The sequence below is a fragment of the Corylus avellana genome, chromosome ca2 (assembly GCF_901000735.1).
Source record: "Corylus avellana chromosome ca2, CavTom2PMs-1.0".
Lineage (NCBI taxonomy): Eukaryota > Viridiplantae > Streptophyta > Magnoliopsida > Fagales > Betulaceae > Corylus > Corylus avellana.
In genome coordinates, this window is record NC_081542.1 from 22719054 (window position 1) to 22741915 (window position 22862).

Genomic DNA, 22862 nt, shown 5'->3' on the forward strand with positions numbered 1-22862 from the left:
TTTTTCTAATTTATATATTATTTTTTATTCAAATGATTACTTTTCTTTTGTAAATTTTTCATTGAATTCAGGAAATAATAGTGAGAGAGTTTCTTTTCGTAGAAACTCAATTTTTCCAATATATTTTACACTCAATTTTCCGATCGTAGATTTTTTTTGTCTTTGTTTTCCTATGTCTTAAAATTAGTTTCATTTACTGAAGGATGGTTGAAAAAAAAAAAAAATCTATTTGACAAAACCTTTTTTAATATTTGTGGATTTCATTGGAACAGAGAAAAGTATAGAAAAAAAAAAGAGTTCTTTTTTATTATATTAGTATTTTTCATTTGTTTACATTTTTTTTTGGGAAATCATATCTAAAATCCTTAGGTAAACGCGCTTTTTTTAAAAACTCCCTGGGTATTTTTTTCGGAAATTTAATCCCTGGGTCACTCGAGACTACTTAAAAACTCCTTACCGTTAATTTTTGTTAACTTCCGTTATTTGAGTTAAATGCACCGTTTTACTTAAGTCCACCTCAGTAGAATTTTGTATCCTACGTGTTCACATTGGACACGTAGGATATAAAACTCACCGTTTTGGACCATCCAAAACGGTGAGTTTGGCTTAAAATTGAGGCCTTCTTCTTTGAAACTCTCAAGTTTTATACGGTCAAAATACAAGCCTTCCGATACACCTCAAGCGGCAACCCACCGACGCAGACGCCACCGACGCAGACCCCGCCGGCGACAGAACCCACCGAAGACAGAACCACCGGCGACAGAGGCCACCGGCGACAGTACCCACCGGTTAAATCACCCATTCCGGCGTCACTTTTCAGGCTAGGTTTCCGTCAAATCACAATATTTTGAATCGGAAAAATCTGGTTTCGACGAAGGTATTTTCCGAAATTTCTTTGTGGGTTTTGTTGATTGACTGAAATGGAAGCCTTTAATAGTTGTTTTTTGAATTTTTTTGTTGTGTTGGAAGCTTTTGGTTGAAACCTCATCCCCAACCTGTTGTTTGTCCAACATCTGTCGAATATTGCGATTTTGAGCCAATATTATTGTTGATTGGCAGTGGGTGTGGTCCACCTTGGTTGTGGTCCTGGAATGAGACAGTTGTTTTTTCGTGTGAACTGGCAAGTTGGTCAAGGGGGATTTTTTCATCTGTATAACTATTTATTTGATTTTTTTGCTTCTCTACTCAAATGGTGGATTGTCGAGGACATGAAAATAGGAATTCTTTGTGCATAGTTTACGCCAGCATCATCAAGCTACAATTGAACAGTATTTTTTGAAATTTTGGTTTTTTTTTTTTTTTACCTAATAGTTCATGCCATACTTTTCTATGCATGTATTTGTTTTTAGGTCCTCCAATATTTTTGCCACCTTTTTAGTTGATAAGAAGAAAGGTCAATTACTGGAAGAAATGTTAATCATATTAGTATTAAGATTTGGAAGAAAAGTATTTTTCAATGGAGAAAAAAGTGGTATTATTGTTGGGATATGATAGATTGTGGTTGGTTGGGTTTTGATGACGTCGTAAATTTTTTTAGGGAAGTTTCATCATTCTACAATTGAGCAGTATTATATACGTGGTTGGATGTTACGGCTAATTTCTTTTTATTGCATGTTTGATTACACTGCATATTTGCATGTTTGTAGGGAGCCGCCTATGCTCATATACCATCTCCAGCTACTACACTAACAACTTAGTATTGTTTAGATTACAAATTGAGCAGTACTATTTCTGCAGGGGAATCACATTTTAAACAATGTGATTATCTTTTGTTTAGGGTTTATGGTACATTTTTTTTCCCAGTATTGTTTAGATTACAAATTGAAGTGAGAATAATTTTTTGGGAAGCTTGATTTTATTTTTCTTTTATGATCTTGATTATTCTCTCACATGTCAGTTATATATTGTTAGGTTCATATTATAAGATGAACAGGAGGAAGAAAGATTTCGGGATAGGATACAATGAAAGCGAATTCTACGATGGGAAGATGAAAAAGGTTTGTGAATTTTATTTAGTGAAACCCATTAGGGAATTGTGATTACTTCTAATAATTGTGGGTTTTACTGTAAAATGAACAGTCAATGTCGTCGGCATCTATAACATCATCGGTGAAAGAGGATATGGAACCTGTGCAGTGTAGGTGCGGACTTACAAGCCCAATTATAACATCCACTACTATAAAAAATCCTGGGAGGCGATTCTATGGGTGTGCTATGTATGACCGTAAAAAGGTATTTGAATTTGGATAATTTGGTTTTAACAAATAGTTATTACTTCGTACTTGTTCGTAATTATCAGATTTTTTTGTGTAATTACAGAAAGTTGGCCAATGTCGTTTTTTCCAATGGTATGACGAAGAAACTTGTGCTCGCGGAAGGGAGGTCCTACCTGCGTTGTATAAACAAGTTCATTCCCTGAAATGTGAAGTGTCATTACTTAGGGGACAACTAAAGATCCAAACATATTTGTTGGTTTTTTTGTTGGTGATTTGTGTACTGTTGATTTGTCTAAGGTTGATGGGGCATTGAGGCATGAGAATGAGGCAATTAGATTATTATCAGTGGAATAGACTATCTATTTTGTTGTTGTCAAGGATATTGTTTACTGAGCTATGTTGTCCACGTGGATATATGGTTATGGCTTCTATGTAACAATTATGTAAAAATCCAGATTGTTCGTAATTATCAGGTTGGCTGATTACTTTTTTGGAACAACTATTTCCATGCATTAGTTTTATTTGTATGCGGCGATTTATGATTATTTGTATGTTGCTCTTAAGTCTGAAATATTGAACCCTACAGTAGAATTTGCAGACAGAATTAATTTTATCCGTCCACTAATACAATCTGGAATTGGTAATTGCCATGACGAAATTCCAAAATATAATTCAATATACAACAGTGCACGTTTAATGCTTCATGAACAACATTGAATTTTACAAGCACATAAAGTCCCAAAATGAATCCCCCAATTGTTTTTTATATTACAAACATAAAACAAAAAAAGCCGACATATCACTTGATTATGAAATAGGTATACGGGAAAAAGGCAAAATCAAGAGATCTTGTAAGTGATAAATGTGATCATTGTGTGGCACCACTTCCTCGGCTTCTTAGTACACGTGTAGCCCTACGTGTACTACCATGATGTGATGATTCCGCTGCTGCTTCCGCCTGTGGTTCATGTTGGGATTCAAAGAATGCGTTAACAAAAATAATAATTAAGACAAATACCAACATATAAAAAAAAAAAAACCGGAAATCATTGTGAATATTACAAATTAAGCACAAGTATATGAGTTTTTTAAGTGCAAAAAAAAACCGCAGACTAATTTACTAAATTACAACACCAATTTCAGCAAACTTTTAGATACTAGGGGGCAGCTATGGAATCATCGGGAAATAAGAGTTTTCTTAATAAAAAAAAAAAAAAACTTGAATTTTACCTGTGACTGAGTAGCCCTACGTGTACGTACACTTGGCTGTGATGACCCGGGGGCTTCTACCTCTGCCTGTCGTTCATGTTGGGATCCAAAAAATGCGTTTAAAAAAAAAAGGGGGGGGGGGGAATGATCGTGAAATAAGAGTTTTCTTAATCACAAAAAAACTTGGATTTTACCTGTGACTGAGTAGCCCTACGTGTACGTACACTTGGCTGTGATGACCCGGGGGCCTCTACCTCTGCCTGTCGTTCATGTTGGGATCCAAAAAATGCGTTAAAAAAAAGGAAAAGATTATGAAGCATTTCCAAATAATTATTATATTACTTCTACAAACACTTCTTTAAATAGACAATTTTCTAATAGAAATCAAAGATTAAAGCACCCTCCTTAACCTTAAACTTAAAGCACCCTCCCAAACTTCCAGCTTAGAGTTAGCTCCCATTACTTATTGATTATATTTTTTTGATAACTAGAGTTAGCTTCTATTATAGTATCATCAATGTTTTCTGAAAAAATGCATACACCATCGGACCTTATCCTAAATAGCTATACTGAGTTCATCCATTACATAAGCAAAGACAAAATCACATCTCAATAACCAGTTTCTATTATAGTAAACTTAGCTTTTTTTGATAACAAGGATTATTGCTGGAGATGCAGAGCAAAATTAAAAGTTACAAGCCAACAACAGGACAAACCAATATTAAGTTATACCTTTTGGTTTTTCCTCATTTTAGAATGACAAGTAATATATATATTTTTCATTTTTTTGACAGCCGTAGAATTGAAGAACTTGGTGACAATATTGGGAATTAATGATGTGGGACACTTGTATGGTGATGACTTAGGACAATCCATTGGTCGCCACATACACTTTACAATGCTGCAGCTCAAAGCAGCTTATTGAATGCACTTCACACTAACCCAAATTCGAGCTTAATTTAATTGAAATATACCATAATCTCAACCAGAATTGTGAATAGTACCCACCACCAATTTTAGCAAACTTTCATATATTAGTGAGCAGCTATGGAATCATCGGGAAATAAGAGTTTTCTTAATAAAAAAAAAAAACTTGAATTTTACCTGTGACTGAGTAGCCCTACGTGTACGTACACTTGGCTGTGATGATCCGTGGGCTTCTGCTTCTGGGTGGGGTTGAGCTTGTGATCCCTACAATAATTTAACCAAACATTCAGACAAATACCAACAATAATTATTATATTACTTGTACAATAATAATTAAGTTAACAAATTTTGGAATATGAACCTTATGTTGTAAAATGTATTTGTTTTACCTGTGCTTGAGTAGCATCTTTTTTCGGCTTATATTTCTTCGGTTTCCACCTCTTCCGGTCTGGGTTCAAAGGTAAATGACAACCTTTATAATTATGCCCTAAACCCCCACAATTTCCACATTTAACAATATATCCACTACGGGTTAGCTTGTAGGGGTTAGTTGGCTCATCTACAGCTTTTCGCCTACTAATCTTTGGTCGACCAGGAGCCCTTCTAATGATAGGTGGCTGGATTTCATCGCATGGATCATCAGCTGGCCATGTCTGTGGACCTTCCATGCCATACACTCGAGCTGCATATCCTTGCATATACTTGTCCATCTTGTAATAATCATCCAAATAATCCTCTGGTTTTTGTTTATGCATGTAAATTGCAGCACAAGCATGTGAGCAAGGGATCCCACTCACCTGCCATCTTCCACATGTGCATGTGCGATGATCTAACCGGACTAAACGCCGTGGCTCGTATATGTCCTCGATCTCAAACTCCAACTCATTCTGCCACCGACTAATACAATTCCTTGCATCACTTTTTGACCTCTCCAATTTTTTCTGGATCTTTGGGCATATTGTGTAGTGCGTCGACCGGATTCCATTCCTTTTCTGCTGGAAGCGTGCCATTATTTGCAGACGAATTTCTTCAAGCATAGTCAGTATAGGCTTAATCCTAGCTTCCTTAATCCACGCGTTGAAGCTCTCGGCCAAGTTGTTTAATAACATATCACTTTTGGTTTGGCAGTTGAAAGCATGTCTGGACCATGATGCCTTCGGTACACCACTAAGGTAATCGTGTGCACCTTTCTCCATTGACAATATATTCTGCATGTGATGGTCAAACGCATAAACATTGGCTGCACGTGCAGCCCCCCACAACTCATCCTTCATAGCTTTCCCGGTGTAGCCTTTCGCTTTGAGGTTCGCATGTAGATGCCGAACACAAAAGCGATGCTCAGCATGTGGCAACACAGCCTCAACTGCAATTCCAAGCCCCTACACACATAAATTTATGTTAAATTATATGGAACAACATAAAGGAATAAAAGGAATAAAATAACACAATAAGAACATAAATAGTATTTTACACTAAATACCTTCTGTCTGTCAGACATTATAGTCCAACCAAGTCCGCCTTCTGGCCCGCATAAGTCCTCCAATAAAATGGCAATGAACCACTGCCATGAATCTCTTGTCTCTGCCTCGGCCACAGCAATTGCAATGGGGAACATGTCGTCGTTGCCATCCTTGCCTATGGCACACAACAATTGCCCCCCATATTCCCCCTTTAGATGACAAGCATCTAAACAAATTATGGGCCGACAACCATGTCTGAACCCCTTCTTACATGCATCAAGACAAATATACATCCGCTGAAAGAATACTCCATCTCTGTGTACAAAAGCACTACTACCAGGGTTCGTGCTGAGTATTGCCATTGCGTATCTCCGTGTGAGGCGATATTGCTTAGAGTGCCTACCAAAAACTTGATGCAATGCCTCCTTCTTCGCTCTATAGCAACGGTCAATAGGAACATCGATGTTAAGGTCTCTCTTCACCCTCTGTTTCAATGCATATGGTGTCCACGTGGGGTCATCCTTGAAGTCCCTCTTATAAGCACGAACAAGATACTCAACATCGCATCTGGAGTTTTCGTACTGATTACCACAAATATGAACCGGGTAGTACGTCTTAATTTGAAAAGAAGTCCTGGTAGCATCAGTAGAGGCATGAATCCTCCATGAGCAATGGTCTAATTTACAGACTGCACTCACCCTACTCGTGTCATTGTGCTTGTAGTTGTAATCAAACCCTTTCTGCACAGCATGCGTCTTCAGTGCCATCTTGAAGGAACTTGAATCTGCAAATTGATCCCCAAGCTCAAACGTCACTGGAATCTTCAAGTCATGTTTCAGATTGAACTGTCTATACCGCTTCCTTTTTTTTCCAACCTCGGCAGCATCACTTTCTTGCAAACTTGCAAGACCATCACTTTCATCATCAGATTCCTCTTCCCCAAAATCGGCTCCTTTATCACCTATGTTAATGTCAACTTTTTCCCACCATTTGGACGTCCCATCATTCTCTTTATTGACCTCAGCAGCATCATAGAAAAGGTCCTCATCCTCGCCATCGGTTGCTTCGAAGTCAGTCAACAACTCCTTGATAACTTCATCAATATCCTCTTCCACTTTCTTCTTCCGTGGCCTACCACCACGTCCATTTTTTTTTTACCAGTTTTGGGCACGGTGTCCGCACCAACATTCTGATTGTCTTCCTCGTCCTGCAAAACCGGTTGAGCAACCCGTCTTCTTCTTCTTCTACGTACTGAAAAATATATACAAAAATTAAAATAAAAAACCTAAAACAAAAGAATCAACTAATAAAAACCATAAATAATTGTGACAACATAAGAGTCCAACTCAATTTCAATTTCTATGTACCTCCTCGGCTGGTGGTCGGTTGCCCGCTTGGTTTCTTGGATGGCGTAACAGAACGGGCAGCCTTAGTTTTAACTCGGGGGCTTTTGAAATGTTTTGATTGAGAATGTCCACCTTCTCCACCTTGTCCTTGTACATCTCCATCTTCACGTGCAGCATTAGGTATGTCCTCCATCCCTAAAAGAAACAATCAAATTTGTTGTTAGTCATTCGGGAAGGGAAGGCTAAGTGCTCTCATGATATATTATTTGAAAAAACAATTAAGTTAACAAATAAGAAATAAGTATACTACCTTCAGCACGGGGTATTTCATCCACCCCGTCACCTTCTCCATCTCCATCATGAAGGGGAGGCCTAGGTATCTCACCCACCCCGCCACCACCTTCTGCATCTCCATCATGACGGGGAGCCCTAGGTATCTCACCCACCCCGCCACCACCTTCTCCATCTCCGTCATGCTGGGCAGTATTAGGTATCTCACCCACCCCGCTACCACCTTCTCCATGTTGTCCTTCAACAGCTTCAAGAAATAAATGCTCATCTACTATTATAGCACTGTCCACCATATGTTCAACGTATAAATGAACATCTTGTGCTCTGTACTCATCCATAATATTTACAAAATCTACAACGTCTGCATCACTATTTAAAGATATCACTTGATTATGTGGACCATCACCGACATTATACCAACATCTAACGTCGCTCATGTATCCTAAGTCACGAACCAACTCTTTGACTTCCCACATACTAAAATAGTCAACATCATAGCCTTTCACTTCATGGACGTCGCCACCAACGTATTTAAATGGGGTATGGGTCATTGTTCCACCGTGGTGCATGATTATATTGACAGCCATATCTGTAAACATATAAACGAGTGTAAGAAAAAATATAAAAGAGTGTAAGAAAAAATATTTGTCAATACAAGAAAACACAAAAAACAATAATATCTATCTATTGCATGAAATGAAATGATTTAATGATATATATATATATATATATCATTAAAAATTATACATGCATGTTTTGGACTCAAGATGCCCAACTTAAGCTGATTTTGGAAGTTAGGTTGACATAGTTGGCAACCATTCAATTGGGAAAAAATGACAAAACATAATAGTAATAATAAACATATACTTTTGCACATGCATGTTATAGGTGCAAAGTGCACTTTTCGCTCATTGTTATATGTGGAAAGATCAACAAATGCATACAATACATGTAAAAAATTTCTCTTTCTATAAGAACCATTAACCTATTCAATGCCTTAAATTATGCAAAAATTCATCAATATACGTAAAAGAGGCAGGTTTAAGTTACATTTGCTACTTAATAACTTTCCATAGGATCACTATTTTGCCAAAGTCACCATTACATTATATTAATATACATGTCCATCATGCTTGCTAAATATTAAGAGAATGAGAGATTAGAAACTGTCTAATCTGGAAATGTTAAAGATAAAGTTTCTTTAAAAAGAATTTTAAACAAGCTTATAAATAAATAAGTTTTAGATTATAGTAAATCCCACCAGATTGACATGAAATTTACCATGCACAATAGCATGGAGGGCATGTAATCCAAGAAAGTAGTTGAATATAGGTACAATTATATACACTTGTGAGCGTGAGAGATTAAATCTCATATTGGAAAGCTATCACAAGAGGATATAGACAATTTATCCTAGAAGACAGCTCATGAGATAATAAAACCTTCTGTTTAAGGCAAAATGTGGTTGAGCTAACTACTAAAGGAAAAAAATTTTAAATATAAAGAACAGTATATATATATATATATACCATCTTCAAATTACTATTTCATTATCAATGCCTCATCCAAATTAAATCCCATATTAAAATAACAGATAAATTAAACACCAAATTTGACTTCTACAAATTCAGAACATCAATCCCCTTCTAGAATGAGCACGGTGAGTTGTATATTGAGCAAGTTGAGTTGTACATTAAATGGAAGGAAATTAAGCCCCACAGAAAAAAATTGATAGAATCCCTTCTGCCTAACACGACAAAATCCCCCTTGACCAAACCTGCCAGTGCACACGAAACAACAACTGTCTCATTCCAGGACCACAACCAAGGTGGACCACACCCACTGCCAATCAACACTAATATTGGCTCAAAAGTGCAATATTCGACAGATGTTGGACAAAAAACAAGTTGCGGATGGGGACAGATGTTGGACAAAAAACAGGTTGGGGATGGGGTTTCGACCAAATGCTTCCAACACAACAAAAAAATTCAAAAAACAACTATTAAAGGCTTCCATTTCAGTCAATCAACAAAACCCACAAAGAAATTTCGGAAAATACCTTCGTCGAAACCAGATTTTTTCCGATTCAAAATATTGTGATTTGACGGAAACCTAGCCGGAAAAGTGACGCCGAAATGGGTGATTTAACCGGTGGGTACTGTCGCCGGTGGCCTCTGTCGCCGGTGGTTCTGTCTCCGGTGGGTCCTGTCGCGGCGGTCGGTGGCGTCTGCGTCGGTGGGTTGCCGCTTGAGGTGTATCGGGAGGCTGGTATTGTGACCGTATGAAACTTGAGGGTTTCAAAAAAGAAGCCCTCAAGTTTAAGCCAAAACTCACCGTTTTGGATGGTCCAAAACGGTGAGTTTTATATCCTACGTGTCCAATGTGAACACGTAGGATACAAAATTCTACTGAGGTGGACTTAAGTAAAACGGTGCGTTTAACTCAAATAACGGAAGTTAACAAAAATTAACGGTAAGGAGTTTTTAAGTAGTCTCGAGTAACCCAGGGATTAAATTTCCGAAAAAAAATACCCAGGGAGTTTTTAAAAAAAACGCGTTTACCTAAGGATTTTAGATATGATTTCCCTTTTTTTTTTGTCCTTAATTTCTATTCTAATTTATATATTATTTTTCATTCAAATATTATTAATTTTATTTAATACAAGTTACAAATTTTCTTATGTATATTTAATTGACTTTTGTTGTTATTTTTGTTTTTGGGTGTTCCAATATTCCTGTCACTGTATTTTATCTCTTTCTTTTTTAAAAGAAAAATTAAACTACCAACATTCTTTTGTTTACAAAATTAGTAAACATAATTCTAATCATATATCAACATGCTCATTTATTTAGAACACTTCTTTATTTTTGTCAGTGGTATTATTGTTGGAATATAATGAACTTTCAGGAGTTGAACTGTCTCCTCACAAACAATTTTTTTGAGAAGTGGTATCATTGTTGGAATATAATGATTAATCAATCATTTTCTATAATTGATTAATCTAGGTTTTTATTTTGAATTTTTTTCCTTTATATTTCATTTTAAATTACACATATGAGAACAAATATTTAACAGGTTTCAATTTATAAGAACTAAAATTTATGAATTTTTAAATTTATTAGATATGTGGGTTTATGCTATTAAGTAAAACTATGGTTTAAAATGATCTTATGAACATTTGTTATTTTTGGTAGATAATTTGTTAATTAAGAGAAGAAAATAAAATTTGTTGTTGATAATCTTTTAAAGAAAATAAAATGGTACTTAATTATATAAAAAAAAAAAACTTAGCGCGTAGCGCGGGCTCTAAGCTAGTTGTGTTAATTAATGGGCCCATTTAAAATTTATTTGGTTTAATAAGCAATTTTAGCCCAAAAAACCATTTTGGGCCCCTAACGCAATCAATTTTTGGCCCAATTAAAAAGACTCACGGTTAACCAATTAACTGAATCAATTTTAACCAAAATATCCATTTAATCGAAACTTTCGAAATAAATTCTTATCGAAATGTAATTGGTGAATTAACCGATTTAACCGACAATTTCGGTTAACCGACCAAAAATGGCTTTACATAATCGAATCGAATCGATATCCACTCCTAAGGACCAGATATGATGTATAGCACATCTCTAAATTAGAATAAGAGGTGAACTACATAGACAATATTAAGTTACTGTTTATCTTAAGTTGTTAAGAAATTATTATTTAATTAATATTTGAATAGTCAATGTTACAAAATCTTTCCAATTTTCGCTTGATTGGCGTTGCCAACAAGTAGCCAGTCAATGTTAAGTTGATTTTGTGTCCCAAAAATGTCCGTGTTTAAAGATAAATCATTGATTATTATCATCGGACTAATTGAAATAAATTTACTAAGGAATTGATCGGTCTCTGTTTTTATCCAACCAGCTTCAATATATACATTGATTTTCCACAACTTAGAAGACTAAGGGCTCATTTGGCAACACTTTCTTAGAATAGCTTTTTACTTCTTCTTCCTTCTTCTCTTTTTTCTTTTTCTTTTCTTCTTATACAAAATGAGTATGAACAAACAACTTAACCCAAGAAACACTCAAAAACAAATTCTAAATGTGGTAATCTATAAGAAATCCTAAATTAGTCCAAAGTCAAAGATGACTGCCATAAGAGAAGAAAGACCAAAAGTCTAGCATATATATCATATTATTGTGCCGTGTAGACTAGGAGCCCCTTTTTCCTTTCTTTATTTTCTCTTTTATTTCTATACTAATTTGCTGGCCTTGACCAGCTTATTTACTCAAGTCAAGAAACCCCTACTTTCTGCAACTTTATTGCATTGAATTGGTCTGGAGCTCCAATTTTAAGGGGCTTAGACATGGGAGTTTTGCTTCAAGATTAAGTTGCATTATCTATCTCTCTCTCTCTCTCTCCCCATTCCTACCAATTGTAGACTAAGAAGGGCTCAAACACAAGCATTGCAATTGTAAGGTTAGAATTTGGTAGAAACTGCATTACATTATTCAAATATTGCAGGTTAATTACAAGAGAAGCATTTATATATGGAAATTATTATTATTATTATTATTATGTTTTGTTTTTGTTTTTGAGAAATATATGGAAATGATGATTTAGATGGCTAAACATTTGAATATATAAATGTGAAGGGGTCCCTTAAGTAACAATGTAACATCAAATAATTGATTTTGTTGATATAATTGATCATTGTTAGTAACTAATGATATTGAGATATGACATTTTCTATGCAGCATTAATGCAAAGCCTTATGATCAGTAGAGGAGAAGATGGCAAGACTTGTTCCTTCTATTTGCTTTGTTCTACTCATCTTACTTTTGTGCATCGAAGCACAAGCAGGCCGTCTAGGCCCTACTCCTGATGATGAAGGTGAGGAGACCTTCTTAAATATCTATGCTAGAAATGGAGAGGATCCTTGTCATTTGTGCTTAATTCATTCGGTAGTATCTGGGTTTAGCAGCCAATCATTGATGGGTGAGCGGCTTTGAATGCCACACGCTTAGGAGGCATTGGACTATAAAACATTGGACAGGGATCCTCTCCATTTTAAATCAAAGGAGTAGTGTTAATTTCATGGTCAAAATTTTAAAATTGGTATATCTAATAATTTACATGATTTTATATTATTTAAATTTTTTAAATGACGTGCTAATATTGTCTTCATATACACGTACACCACTTGAAACCAACATAAATTTCTTTTAAACTAGTTTGAAATAATTTCCTTCAATTTAACTTATAATTTTGTCATGTGTTGCTTACCAATGTGCGAAACAATAGAATTATTAAAATAAAAATTCTCACAAGTGAAAATTAATAGATGACAGCATAAGGTACGATATTCGCCTGCTCTAAACAATTGTAGGCCACCACCTGTTGTTGCCTCTCTTAAACTGCTATAATCTCTGTGAAATTTAAATTGCCTAATTTTAAGAGACCCTTGGCCAATCAAAACATATCAAAAGGCACTACAAAAAATAAAAAAATAAATAAAAAGAATTGTCAAAATATATTCCGTACGACCTCACATTTATGGAAATTTCATTACATTATTTATTTATTTATTTATTTTTTGGGTACGAAAAACATTACTTTACTTTTTAACTAGAGTCAACTGTCATGAAGTATACATATGGAACATTTTTAAGGCAAAATTAATGGAAAAATAATTGATGTGTTTGGTGTATTATTATGCAGTGGAAGCCCTTCGTAAAATAGGCAAAGAAATGGTGAAGAAGGATTGGGATTTCAGTGTGGATCCATGCATTAAGCATCCAAGCTGGGACACAACAAAATCGAAATTGAGGCCAACGTACCAGAATTCTGTGTTCTGCAATTGCTCAAAACCTGCAGATAAGTCGTCACGTGTATGTCACGTGGTTCAGCTGTAAGTACCTTTCATTTTCTTCTTAGATTCAACAAATAAGTCTGTCACATATGATTGAAAGAAAATATATACAAAAAAAAAAAAAAAAAAAAAAAGGTTGTAATTTTTCGTAAATTTTTTTCTAGGAAATTATTTTTCAAAAATATATTTTTCGCAGAAAACATTTTTCCCAAAAAAACATTTTAGCCTTTGAAATTTTATTTTATTATTATTATTTTTAATTTTCTTTTTCAAAGCACAACTCTTTAATTACAACGACTTAAACCAAGAAATATAACATGAATTCAGTGTCACAAGATCGAGAACACAAAAAATAACTAAATAATTATATAACTTGAACATCCAAATACATACTGCCACTATTAATTTAAAATAATCATTTAACTCTCAATTTCCTCAAGATTGATACTGTGAAATGAAATGAAAGATCACCTAAAAAAAGCACTTACCTCTAAGGGAGCAAGCGATTTGGTTGGCTTAGCACACCTATTCCCACCAATCACCATGAATGTGCTGCCAAGCTTGAGATATTGTTTACTTCTGAGCCAGTGATATTTTCAATTTTCTCATTTTCTGTTCTAACATATATATAAGTGAAGAAAAATCCTTTCCTAGCAGATTAAGGGTTTCAAAAGTTGTGATGGAAGAATAATCAGATGATATTTGATCTTTTACCTGTAAGTGTTCATATATGTCACATGCACAGATGTCTTGAAGGGCAGGATCTTGATGGTGTGCCTCCACCTTCCCTAGTGAAGCTCCCCTTCCTTCAGAAAATGTAAGAAGAGTAATTGTGTTTTACTGATTAGTCCCTGAAAATTGATTTAATCTTCTAATATCCTCTCCCTTGTAGTGATCTCTCTCGAAACTACCTTACTGGTACAATACCAAGCCAATGGGCTTCTCTAAAGTTGACATATCTGTACGTTTCTACTCAATTAGCCTATGATTTTACCCTGCAAATGTTCATTCGTATTGAATTAAGCTTGTTTATTAATGCAGGTCCTTTAATGTAAACAAGTTATCAGGACCAATCCCAAGCTTCCTGGGAAACATTACCACCCTTAAAACTTTGTATGCTCTTATTATATCTGGCAATGTTGCATGATTTTTTGATTTGGTTTATCCCAGCTTTGATATTAACAAAGACTATATTTTCAGGATCTTAGAAAACAATCTGTTTTCTGGAATTATTCCCCCTCAACTTGGAGATTTTGTTAACTTGGAGTGCCTGTCAGTCTTTCCTTTTATCATTTTTTTTTTCTTTCAAACTAGATTTGATGATTCATTTCTTAATTAATGTTAAGTAAGTTGAACTGGTCTGAACTTCTATTTGATGACTACAGGAAGCTTAGTTCCAACAATCTCACTGGAGAGTTGCCTATCTCTCTCACTAATCTAACCAGATTAGACGAATTGTAAGTGGTTGTAACTTATTTCTATACTAATAGTAGCATTAGCTATTGTTGTGAGTGCACTTGTGAGTGTTATGTTCCACATTGAGAAAATATAAAAGAAAATAGTGATTAATATACTTAAGTAGACCTTAGCCCATCAACTTAGGCTTTTAGGCTAGAATTGTGTTCAATTATGTATATTAATGTACTCTTGGTAAAAACTCCATAACCACTTTATCTCGCAACAGCTATTTACTTGGAAAGCTTCAGGTTTCTATGTTATTCAATTATGTTTCCAATTTGGCCATATGCAGTAGGATTAGCAGGAACAACTTCACTGGAAGAATACCTGACATTTTTCAAAGATGGAAAGTTATTCGGAAATTGTATGTGTTATTTTTTGTTCTTCCTATAATGTTAAATCTCTTCTAGAAGAATATTCAGGTGTAATCTAACCCATTAGAATTTTTCTTTTAATAGAGAAATTCAAGCTAGTGGTCTCGAGGGGCCCATTCCTCCTAGCATTTCTGTCCTGAGTAGTTTAACTGAACTGTGAGTTCTGCCTTCTAAGTAATCTTTGGTTGCATAAAATCTCTGTGGTATCTTCATGTTATACTCAAATTAACAAGACTTGTTTCTTTAAGAGACTAACACTTATGCAATTTTGTGCAGAAGGATTAGTGACTTATTTGGTGAGGGTTCTAAATTTCCACTGTTAAGTAACATGACAGGCATGACAAAGTTGTAAGTCATTCTTTTACTGTAAACTTTCAAGAACTCTAATAATACAAAGTTGTAGCACTTTTTCTTAGAAGATGTCGGTTGACAATGCAGGATGTTAAGGAGCTGCAATCTTTTTGGAACAATCCCTGCAAATATATCAGAAATGGAAGAACTAAGAACTTTGTAGTCCTTCTGTCCCTTCTATATTCCTCTCATTTTTTGCTTTGTTTACTGAAACATTAGTGTACTACAGGCCCCAGATATTGATATTGGCATATTAAAGCATACGGTAGATAATTATTTTCAGTAATGATTTTGCTCATTCATCTCTAGAATTAAGATGTTTTTCTGAATCTACACTTTAAAAGCTGGACATTTATGTCTTATCAGGTTCAATATGTTCACCTTTAGATCATTTTATAAAACTTCTTTTGTGTTATTATAACACCTTTTTCATATATCCATGTAGAGACCTCAGCTTCAACAGATTAGAAGGGGAGATTCCGGATATTGAAAGCCTAACACACTTGAAAAGCTTGTAAGTGTTGCTTCAAAACCCTAAATCTAGCTCTATTGCAGAGAAGCTCAAATAAACAATTTAAAGGAGCACAAAGCACACAAATATATCATCAAGGAGATTAGAGTGCTTATGATTACCATTTATATATTGTGACACCCCAAATATGTCATACATCAATTGTGTACTAATGAGGCTTAACTGTATAAGTAGTTTTGGAGAGCTCTAACTGTAATTTTAACTAGCTAGTCATTTTAGAGTATAGCACATATATGATTAACACTTTTCTTGGGTTGTGATAAATGGTATCAAAGCCAATCTAGTAATACCATATGGCATTGGAATATTGTAGTGTGACATGGGCCAAGATGAGGATGTTAGGGATGTAAGTGAGATATTTATGACACCCGAGAAAGTTCCTACATTGGTTCATATTAAGTGAAGCAACTAGGTTATACAAGTAACTCTATGATGCTCTAATTGTAACTTTGATTAGTCTTGTGAAATATACTGTGAATAAGGCTACTGCTTTTTCTTGGTTGACAAAATATTGTGAGACTCTTTTAAATTAAGTCTTCCAATGCGTGGATGGATTGTGAAAATGTTGCATGGGTGCTAAGTCCTACATTGGTTTCTTATTGCGTGAGACTAGGTTATATAAATCACTTTAGGGAATTCCAATTGCAACTTTGACTAATCATTTTATAATTATAGAACGAACTGTGTAAATTGTATTCGAGCCAACTTAGTTATGCCATATGGCATTAGGTCATTAAGATTTTGAAGTGAGACTTGGCAAGAATGTTGGGGATTTGATTCAGAGAGATTGTGATACTCTCAATTATGAAACTTAATTCCAACAATAGGTATATGGATTATAAAGGCATGTATGTGTCATGTCCGATGTTACTTTCTTTGGGTTGTGACACACACACACATATTTCTATTTCTACTCACAAAGTATTTTACCATCCAATTTTTGTCCATTTTCTTCCATTAGTAATTATATAAATAAGTTTTTAACCAATGTGTAATTGTGTTGCTATTTGAACAGGTTTCTGACAAGCAACTTGCTCAATGGGCCTATTCCAGACTGGATAAAAAACAGAAACAATGACTAGTAATTCACCTTGATTTCCACTTGAAATTTGCATGACATTTATTTATTTATTTTGTATGGCTCTCCATATATATAATCTTTACAAGCATTCAGAATGTTCAAATATATATTGCCTTGACTTTGATTCATCTCATGGCCTCTTTATGGTCAATGGGAGATCTCCATCAATCATATATAATAGTGAATCAATAGATTGAAGTGTTGGGTTTTGTGTACATGTTAGATGCAGTCGATCATACTATTTCTATATGGGGTTAGATTTTATATGTCTAGGTGTTTTTGAAATATTCAAACTACAATCATCTCAAGATGTTACCAATTTTTAGTGTAAAAAATTTTATCTGAACTTTTTATAAGGTACCATTTTTTTTATGCATTAATAGTATGTTCTTAATGAAAATATGTGTGTTTGCAGCCAAATAGATCTTTCTTATAATAATTTTTCAAAAAGCTCTGTGACACCTACTTGTCAAGCAACCTTGTAAGAACTTTTCTTAAGTTTAGCTTTGCATACTTTGCTCTCTTCATAAGCTTTCTAGTTTTTCAAAACTAACTAGTTTCTCATTTCATCAGAAATTTGTTCGAGAGCTTCGCTGGATCGAACAACTTGTAAGCATCTAACTTGTAAACTAATAAGAAGAACCAATGTTTCTCTGTTTTTTTTTTTTTTTCTTTTTTTTTTCTTTTATTTTGCAGAAGGGTTTCCATTTTTCACTTAAACTTGCTTAAGTTCACTCTTCTTTCTTATATGACATTAATTAAGAACACTAGGAAGCGAGTGCCTGCAGGCCTTTCCATGCTCAAAAGGTAATTATTTTACCTTACATTCAAATTCTGTGGTGTGTGCTTTACTTATGTTGTCAGGCCTTCCATTTTGATAATTTCTTTCAGAAATGAAAAGGGGACAGTTAATATTTCATCTTGTTTCTGGTAACCTAGTAAATGAATCACCAAGACAAAGTTAATTTCCTTTTTGCTCTATAATGTTTGCTCATATCCTATCTCATCAAAAACCTGTTGTTTCTTTGTAGATCAATATTCCTTGCATATAAATTGTGGTGGAGGCTCAACAACTATTAAGAACATAGAGTATGAAGGAGATCAAGATCTAGCAGGTCCAGCAAAATTTCTTCCATTCACTAGTAGTTGGGGATTCAGTAGCAGTGGAAATTTTTGGGATATTAACAGAACCTCAAATCAGTACATAGCAAATAATGTATCAATACTCAAAATGAACAACTCTGAATTATACACGAGTGCACGACTCTCTCCCCTATCTCTAACATATTATGCGCGTTGCTTGGCAAATGGAGAATATACTGTGAAACTCTACTTTGCAGAGATAATATTCAGAGACAACAGATCTTTTTACAGTCTTGGAAGACGGATATTTGATGTTTATATCCAGGTATGATGTCATATTTGTTTTGCTTTCTGCATAGAACACAACTTTATTGATTTTATTTGTTACAGGAAAAACTGGAGTTGAAGGATTTTGATATTGAAAATGCTGCACAAGGGGTTGATAAGGCAGTTTTTAAGGAATTTAAAGCAGTTGTGAGGGATAAAGTGTTACAGATCCGCTTTCATTGGGCTGGGAAAGGGACAACAGCTGCCCCAGAGAGCGGAACATATGGTTCTCTCATCTCGGCTATCTCTATTGAAGCTGGTAACCATTTCTTGTAGTATGAGAATCTTCTACTATCCAACTTCTTGTATTGATGAAACAGTAAAAGCATAGCATGTTATATTTGAGGTAAAACCCATGATTATTTGCTGTAAAAAGTATTACTCAAATCAAGGTTATAATCTTCTTTTTACCTTACTTTGATAATTTGTGTGTTTGAACTATCCATTCATATCTTGTTTTGGATTGATCTGCCTATATATCTATATATATGCACGGTACTACTTGTATTCCAGAATACAACTTTATAATCAATTTCCTTAACTATTTTTCTCTTCTGCAGATTTCAGTCCCCCTGATGATGACAGGAAGATATTCATTGTTGTTGGAGCTGTAGTATCAGTGCTATTGCTCATTTTTATGATTATAGGCTTTCTTTGGTGGAAAAGCTACATAGGAGGCAGGATATCAAGGGAAAAAGGTAATCAGCAGCTGCTCATTTGGATAATTTATCTCCAACTATTCACGAAGTTGAAACAATGTACTGCAATTTCCCAATGGCTTTATATACTATTGCAGTTTGTGTGCTATATTATAGAAAATTTTCCCTAGATGAAAAATCATCAGCAATCCAAAGTACACCATGAAAAGCAACTATACGGTTGCTGGATTGAAAAGCATTGGAATCTGTCTCCATGATAGTTTTCTTGGGCTTTAACAATTCTGCTACTAGAGTTGGTTCCAATCATAATCATAAATTATATGACCAAAACATAAAGAAATATGAGATTATTGTTTTTCATAAAGTCTAAATGTCTAAGAAGGACCCATGTAAAAGAAGTATGCAAGAGATAAAAGATTGTGGATTTCAATTAACTCTCTTTCTAAAATGTCCTCTAAATGATCTTGTCTTAAGTGTTAAAAACAACCAAAAGGCATATCTCTTGGTAATAGCCTAATAGGCACCAATGAAGTTCCTTTTTTCTTTTTTTTTTATTCCCAAGACACCCGTGATTGATGTGCAACATAGGAAACAAAATGAAACCCTAAATCTAGTAAACAATTGGGGTTTAAGTGGCTGATCAACTGCAGTGTGGTTCTTTCTCACTGCATTTGTTTGGTCACATCCTATCTGACAACTTAGAAGTAGTCAATAGACACAAAAATACTAATAAAACTAGTCATATCATTTATAAGATACAATCTGACATCTTAGGCTCGCCTTTTCATTCCTTTGACAGATCTGAGAGGATTAGACCCGCAAATTGGTTTTTTCACCTACAGGCAAATCAAAGCAGCTACTAACAATTTTGATGCTGCAAACAAGTTGGGGAAGGTGGTTTTGGATCTGTATACAAGGTATCCCACAACATCAACTTTCTTCAATTTTAGAATTTTTGTTTTCTTTTTCTTACTTATCCATGATACCTAAGAGGCATCTAATTACATTATGAATACTGTATATTTTTCATAATACCTAAGATATCTAAGAGGCATCTAACTCAACTGTATATTTTTCTATTTCTGGTGCAGGGTATACTGTCAGATGGTACTATAATTGCAGTTAAGAAACTTTCTTCAAAATCAAATCAAGGAAATCGAGAATTTGTGAATGAAATAGGCATGATATCTTCTGTACAACACCCAAATCTTGTTAGATTATATGGTTGTTGTGTTGAAGGAAATCAACTATTCTTGGTATATGAATACATGGAAAACAATAGCCTAGCACGTGTCTTGTTTGGTAAGCTGAGTTTTTCACTTCAGTGTTCTGAGTTGATTAAACCCTAGGAAACAAACCCTGCAAATGGTCTATATTAGGAACCAAGTTGATGAATTCCCTATTGGACCATCTATGCCAAATGTAGGTCCAGAGGAATACCGATTAGAATTGGACTGGGCTACGAGGCAGAAAATATGCGTTGGTATAGCAAGAGGTCTGGCTTTCTTGCATGAGGAATCAACACTGAGAATTGTTCATAGAGACATCAAAACTACCAATGTGCTACTGGATAGGGACCTTAATCCAAAGATCTCTGACTTTGGTTTGGCCAAGCTTGATGAAGACGGAAAGACCCACATCAGCACTCGAGTTGCTGGAACAATGTAAGCTACATCTTTCCATCTCTCTTTCAATTTGGACCTACTTGTGACTTTTCTGCTTGGCCTCCCTATTTATTGACTAACAAATGATGGGAACAACTAGTAACCTTAATGTCTATGTGAGATGCTTCCCTGAAACTAAACCAAAACAAGGCAGCATTTAAAGTCTCTGCATATTTGAAGATTTTCCTTATGGAAAGTACTATAAGTCCTGGCTTCAGCATGTGGTAGAATGCAATCTGTCTATATTCAGAACAAAACCATCATTGCAGAGAAATTCATTGCTAAATGATTCCACAATTATCAGTTCGTGCTTTGCCAACTGGTCTAAATATGAAACATGAACTGATAGTCTGCTGTAGATTTCTTATGCCCCAATACTTGATGCAACAAACATTTATTCAATTTCCTTGTAGTGTAAAATTTGCAGGAAAAAAAAAAAAAAAAAAGCTGCCTACTCAACCATTAACATAATGCTACCCCTAAATATATACCAATGCTTTAAAAACCATTTAAAATATTCTCAAAAACTGCCATATGTTACTAAGTGGAACAAATAAATTCTTGACATCTTTTGGAGTCATAAACCAACCCTATTAAATTTGAGCTCAATGACCATACAACTTGTGTGGGTAAAAAGCTACAAGACCTCGTCAGTTATCAATTCGCAAGTTGTAAAAGTAATGAAATTATCTTCTTCCTAGCCAGTAATAATTTTGTGTATCTTTGATGGAATGAACTTACCACTCAATTCGAGCAGTTTATTGATTTCATAGCTGCATGCTAAATGCAAAAGAAATAAGATGTGTTAACTAAGATTCTGTTCATGTTGGAATTTTTCAATATGTAAGATGAGAGCTTCATACTAGTGAGCTAAGAGTCACAATACAATCTTTATTTTGTAGAGGATATATGGCGCCAGAATATGCATTATGGGGTTACCTAACCTATAAAGCAGATGTCTACAGTTTTGGAGTTGTTGCATTAGAAATTGTTGCTGGGAAGAGCAACATGAATTATTGACCAAATGATAATTATGTATGCCTGCTAGATTGGGTAAGATTGATCTTTCTCTTTTAATATATGAATTTGGAACATGGCGCGAATTCAGCAATATGATATATATTTTTTCTACTATATATGTACATTTGGCTACAGTGTTCTCTTCTGTTGATTTGGTACATTTCATTTCCCTTCTCTTTTCTATGCTTGATGTAGGCGCTTGTTCTACAACAAAAGGGTAGTCTAATGGAGCTGGTGGATCCGAAGTTGGGTTCCGAGTTCAATGAGGAGGCAATTAGAATGCTCAAAGTAGCTCTATTATGCTCTAATCCATCGCCAGCACTTAGACCCACCATGTCTGCAGTAGTAAGCATGCTCGAAGGCCAAACTGTTGTTCATGAACTTTTGATGGATCCAAGTATATATGGTGAGGAATTGAGGTTTAAAGCCTTAAGACACCCACTTGATGAGGTCAATGAAGCTGAGAGCCTTATTTTGTCATCAATTCCAACATAGCTTGGACCCTCTTCTACAACTGTTTACATAGCTCGAGGATGACTTCATCCTAGAACGCCTAGAGCTGTACACGTGTCACTTTATTAGATTGGTTTGTATGAATTAACTACAAACCAGTTTGTAACTAATTTATGTCCTGGTGGGAAACACAAGGGCGGCTAACTTGCCCGGATTGATCTGCTGTACTTGTCAAGGATAGTATCTGTTTATCTTTCTATTTGATTTAAGATTATGATTAGGTTATCCTAATGATAACTAAATGTGGGTCTATTTTCATTTGTAAGATTTGTCTTTAAATAACGTTGAGTATCAATAAGAAAACATCAATCACATGTTTTTTTTTCCTGATCAAATAGACAAAGAGAACAAAACAAGAAAAACACCAAAACAAAAGAGAAAACAAGAAACCAGCAGAGGGAGCTATTGCCTAAGGAGGGTTGACAACTTGACATCACTAATGGGCACAAAAATCACAGGAGGCAGAGCAAAAATGGGAATGCCTCCACTTT

General features: G+C 34.9%; 2 protein-coding genes and 1 pseudogene across 2 annotated transcripts; 2 read left to right on the forward strand and 1 right to left on the reverse strand.

The window, feature by feature from the left end:
- Nucleotides 1–1925: 1925 nt before the first annotated feature.
- Nucleotides 1926–2539, forward strand: LOC132169345 (uncharacterized). Its single transcript, XM_059580396.1, has 3 exons — nt 1926–1997; nt 2080–2232; nt 2320–2539. Exons 1-3 carry the CDS (start codon nt 1926–1928, stop codon nt 2527–2529), a joined length of 435 nt encoding a protein of 144 aa, XP_059436379.1. The 3' UTR covers nt 2530–2539.
- A 1546-nt stretch (nt 2540–4085) lies between these two features.
- Nucleotides 4086–6579, reverse strand: LOC132169346 (uncharacterized). Its single transcript, XM_059580397.1, has 5 exons — nt 5833–6579; nt 5150–5731; nt 4742–5062; nt 4560–4616; nt 4086–4091 (listed from the first exon to the last, which is right to left on the reverse strand). The coding sequence occupies exons 1-5, from the start codon at nt 6577–6579 to the stop codon at nt 4086–4088; spliced, it is 1713 nt and encodes a 570-aa protein (XP_059436380.1).
- Nucleotides 6580–14207: 7628 nt separating this feature from the next.
- LOC132168630 (probable LRR receptor-like serine/threonine-protein kinase At1g07650) lies at nt 14208–22613 on the forward strand (annotated as a pseudogene).
- Nucleotides 22614–22862: the final 249 nt, after the last annotated feature.